This window comes from Palaemon carinicauda, chromosome 4, assembly GCF_036898095.1.
Source record: "Palaemon carinicauda isolate YSFRI2023 chromosome 4, ASM3689809v2, whole genome shotgun sequence".
NCBI lineage: Eukaryota > Metazoa > Arthropoda > Malacostraca > Decapoda > Palaemonidae > Palaemon > Palaemon carinicauda.
The window spans coordinates 38655506-38660621 of record NC_090728.1 but is presented as its reverse complement, the minus strand read 5'-3'; the positions used below and the strand labels follow the sequence as shown (position 1 = coordinate 38660621).

At 37.7% G+C, this 5116-nt stretch overlaps 2 protein-coding genes across 2 annotated transcripts in view; both read right to left on the bottom strand.

Annotated features, from left to right (window-relative positions):
* Positions 1-237: 237 nt before the first annotated feature.
* On the bottom strand, positions 238-1251 carry LOC137639377 (uncharacterized). Its single transcript, XM_068371653.1, has one exon. It carries the CDS (start codon positions 1249-1251, stop codon positions 238-240), a length of 1014 nt encoding a protein of 337 aa, XP_068227754.1.
* A 3660-nt stretch (positions 1252-4911) lies between these two features.
* Positions 4912-5116, bottom strand: part of LOC137639376 (uncharacterized) — a 1014-nt gene continuing 809 nt past the window's right edge. The window contains exon 1 of the mRNA XM_068371652.1: positions 4912-5116. This exon is cut by the window's right edge and continues 809 nt beyond it. Within this exon, the coding sequence (XP_068227753.1) occupies positions 4912-5116 (205 nt within the window).

Sequence of the window (5116 nt, the reverse complement as noted above, 5' to 3'; positions counted from 1 at the left end):
AGTAGTCATAAAAAAAAGTACTGGCATTTGGTTGAGCCAGTGTTTGCTGACTCGTAAGCCCTCCCCCCACGACAAGGGAGCCAGTATTGGGAGGGAAAAACCCCCGGAGAAGTCGGAATTCTCCCCTTTCAAAAGTGTTATTCGTAGATTATTAATTTCACAGGAAATTAATAAGCTAAGAAAGTTCCTTACAAATAAAATTACTACTTGAAATAAAGCCCAAACTAAATATTCCCCCTACAGACCGTAGTAACAGTCCACTACCTTATCATAAAGATTACAAAGGAACTGAACAAACCTGTTACCACTCTTCCCTACCTGCTGTCCATCTTGCAACATCCTCAAAGTCCTGCTCAATTCCTCCAGAGATGGCCGCCGCTTTGCGTTTCTACACAAGCTCCTGCTGACGAGCTTCTTCAGAACCTGGTTTTTTCCATATCCAGGTATCTCCTCCATTAGCTTCCCAAAGGAGAAGATGTCAGTCTCTGGACTTGTTGGTCCACAATCCCTGCTGAGCAATGGATCGTAATGGTAGTCCTCGAAGTTCTTGGTCGGTCTTGGGAACAGTCTCCTCCCGAAGGGCAAGCAAAAACCAAAATCAATTATAGTGGCCACTGGGTCTTCTGGGCACACACTCTCTTCAATCATGACATTGCTAGCATGCAAGTCATTATGACCAACTCCAGTCTTGTGGATGTCCCCAAGAATCTTCGCCACCTTAGCCAGCACACCAAAAATCCTGTGCACATCATCTGCGTATTTATGCATATACTGACCCAGAGTGTAGCCGCCATTGTAGGACATAGCAATGGCCACATCAGTCTTCGTGTCACGCCGTCCATACACAACTGGAACTCCTTCAATTCCTGCCAGCTTCTCTAAACATTCTGCTTCTTTGAAGAAATCTTTTCTTTGCTCAGGTCCATTATCCTTCAAGACCTTCAGAACACCATCTATCCAGACTCGTTTCCATCTGATCTTGCATCTGAAGGCCTTTCCATACGAGCCTTCTCCAAGGAGTCTTTCTGTCCTGATATCACTCCGCTTCAGCCTTCTGTGAGGCTCACTTGCGGGTTCCAGCTTCACTTTCTTTGGGGACATCCCTGACTCTTCATCCGTCAGCTTTCTCTTCTTACCAGCTTCAGCAATTCCTACTTCTGTTTTCTTCTCAGCGCCAAGTCTTCTTTTCTTTGGGGAGTTCCCTCTTCGTCCATCCCCATCCAGAACTTTCCTCTTCAGAGTCTCAGGCATCGTTGCTTCTATTGAGAACTAGGTCCGCCAAACTTACCTTATGCACAAAGGACCTTCCAAGACTTACCTGCAGTTCTCAATGAACGTGGCACCCGAATACCCATCTTTATATACCCTAGGTTGAGATATTTTTCCGATTTTTCAATTTTTCAAATTTCAAAAATAATTTTTCAAATTTCACGACAATCTTTCAAACTTCCCCAGTCATCTTTATACTACTTCCTTTCTTCGTTTCTCGTTCTTTCTTCAGCCCTGTCGTCTGAATCTTTCCTTTTCTCTCTCTCTCTCTCTCTCTCTCTCTCTCTCTCTCTCTCTCTCTCTCTCTCTCTCTCTCTCTCTCTCTCTCTCTCTCTCTCATTTCTTCTTTCTTTCTTCTTGCCCATCGTCTTGTGCCTTTTTCCTTTCCCTCTTTCTCTGTGTCGTATTTACATACATACATACATACATACATATATATATATAACCAACAGAGAAAATAGCCCAGTGAAGAAATGATGGAATGATAGATAGATAGACAAGTAGTTTGAATATCATCCATATATTTATTTAGTAGTACATAATTATGCAAGGACGTAAGTGTCTTTTTGGGTGAGGGTTTAAAGCATGAGAAGTCATTGACGATGGGGGGTCTGGGGGTCCTTCCCCAAGAATTTTGTTACGAGGAAAACCCCTAGATGTGATTTCCTGGCATCTGATAGCTGTTTCAGCAACCACAAAATCATGTGTTTTTTGGACGATTCTTATGTGATCAATTACAATTTGCACACAATGGCTGTCAAAAAAAAAAAAAAAAAAAACCGATAGGCCTACGTGATGTATTTACCAAAAACATACTAACTAACGATGTTGATCCTTTGCTATAAAATCATTCTCAATATCGATGAAGTTAGGACTATCAGTTCTCTAAGCTTACTATGATTTTGCTCACGATTTATTTACATCTATCATTTGTATTTCATTTCCAATTTTATCTTGACATTTTCAACGGCGCTAATATATTTGATTTCGTCTAATTTCTAGTTTATAGAAGACAATTATCCTGTTTTAATTAATACTTCTGTTATTTGCCTTTTGTTCTAAAAGATGTGTTAAGCTATGAAGTTAAGAACCCCACAAACAGAGAAGTACTTCATAGACTTGAAAATACGGCATTGGTCATAAAAAAATCAAGATTTCTAAGATGCCACTCAATTAGCAAAACTATGTATACACACACAAACACACACACACACACACACACACACACATATATATATATATATATATATATATATATATATATATAGATAGATAGATAGATAGATAGATAGAGGTGTATGTATGTGTGTATGTGTATGTGTGTGTGTTTCTTCTACTAATAAGCTAACAGTGTAATATGCTTCTTTTAAAGGCCAACACAAGAAGTAAAGGAATTAAAATAAATCACTATATTTCAAGCAGAATACTTGGACCCTCATCTCGGTGGAAAAAGGAGACAGGAAGTTCATAAGGCAATTTGTGTATGTCAGAAATGAGTCATTTTATTTTGATCAGGAAATAATGTAGTTGGTTTGCGAAAAGATGATCAAGAGATAATTTCTTGTAGGTGCCTTCTTGTTTCTATATTGCTGGTGGCTGGATATGAAGTTGACGTCTTGTCATAGAATGGTCCTCTTGATGATCGGATTCTGTTGGTCACTATATCCGCTTTTTACTGTCCCTCTGATAAATTACTGTTATTTGTTTATAATGGCCAATTTCAGAATGATTCTCCTGTATTCGGGTACTTTCAAATGCAAAGATGGTTCACTCCACTTGAAGCGATGCCCAAAGTCTCTAAGATTAACTCAAATTCACGAGTTCTCGAATCCATACCTGACATCTTTTGTCAAAAGATCAGACTCAGTGTTTCTCAACCCTGGGGTAAATTACCTCTGTGGGGTAATGGACCCCTATTTTTGGGGGTAATCAGGATGTTCTGAAATTGAGTTATTCACATTCCCATTATTATTGCCATAATTCATACACAAAATCTGCAATAATTATCTTATAGCTCAACCCTCACACTGAAAATCCAGAGCAAACATAAAGTGATTACTAAATAATATCTAATAATATTGTTACATTGAGTATTCTGCACTGATGATGGTTCATTTTGATATCCATTAAAATGGAAAAGTTTGCATTTGTTTTGGATCCTTCTATAAGCAGCCAATAGCGGGCTACATGATCCATACAGTTCATCAGGCGGCTGCAAAAAAAAAAAAACATCCGATGTTACTGGGTATATGTTCAATGGGGTCATTGATTAGTTGGAAATAAAATTTTGAGGTAATCATTTAAAAAAGGTTGGGAAACATTGTGGTAGCGTAATAATAATAATAATAATAATAATAATAATAATAATAATAATAATAATAATAAATAAAAGTTTTCCCAACAAATTTTTTGTCATTACCTTCCCATACTACTTTGTAAATTAGGGATTAGCTCATTTTTTTTTATTTTGTCTTATTAACATTGATAAGGGCAGGTCCTTTAGTCGTAGGATATGAAAACAAGGGAATTATCAGTTATTCTTAGTTGTATTCAAGGGCGTAGGAAGGTTTTGAAGGCGACGGGGCTGAGACTTTAGAAGTCACTGACGCAGCCGTGTCTAAGCAGAATGCTATAAGCCAAGGAGCTCCAACAGAAAAAATGGCCCAGTGAGGAAAGGAAACAAGGGTAAATGCAGTATCTTAAGAATTGTAACAACATTAAGATAAATACTTCTTATATAAACTATAAAAACTTTAACAAAACAAGATGAAGAGAAATAAGATAGAATAGAGTGCCCGAGTGTACCCTCAAGCAAGAGAACTCTAATCCAATACAATGGAAGACCATGGTAGTTAGTTAATTATTTATTGACAATAATTATTACATTTTTATACAGATGCAAATATACATTACATTTTCTATTTCTTACATTCGGTAAATCAAAGAAGGGGTAAAGATCCTAAATTAACTAATGATTGACCATTATAATCTTTAACTTTCCATCGGCTCTAATGAACTCTAAATGTAGACCTAACCTAAGATCAAACAAAAATTATATTGGAACATATGGAAAAAAATGATAAATATTTACAGTGTTCACACTTATTCAGAGTTATACTGAGGCTATGGAACTACCCAAGACTAGAGATTAATGGTTTGATTTTAGAGTGTCCTTCTCCTAGAAGAGCTATTTACCTTAGCTAAGAGTTTCTTCTACTCATACCAAGAGGAAAGTGGCCACTGAACAATTCCTGTGCAGTAGTTAACCACTTAAGAACAGCAAAGATGAAAAATACCCAGATCATATAAGATTAGTTGGATAAAACTTAGATCTAGAATCAATGCACCACACAGAACAGCAAGGCGTAAGAAAACTTTGATATAAGCAATCAAAGAAAATAGTAGTCATAACAAAAGAAAAAGTACTGGCATTTGGTTGAGCCAGTGTTTGCTGACTCGTAAGCCCTCCCCCCACGACAAGGGAGCCAGTATTGGGAGGGAAAAACCCCCGGAGAAGTCGGAATTCTCCCCTTTCAAAAGTGTTATTCGTAGATTATTAATTTCACAGGAAATTAATAAGCTAAGAAAGTTCCTTACAAATAAAACTACTACTTGAAATAAAGCCCAAACTAAATATTCCCCCTACAGACCGTAGTAACAGTCCACTACCTTATCATAAAGATTACAAAGGAACTTAACAAACCTGTTACCACTCTTCCCTACCTGCTGTCCATCTTGCAACATCCTCAAAGTCCTGCCCAATTCCTCCAGAGATGGACGCCGCTTTACGTTTCTACACAAGCTCCTGCTGACGAGCTTCTTCAGAACCTGGTTTTCTCCATAGCCA

Coding starts and splice junctions, on each gene's coding strand:
- LOC137639377 (XM_068371653.1), bottom strand. CDS start 1,251: ATGCCTGAGACTCTGAAGAGGAAAGTTCTGGATGGGGATGGACGAAGA.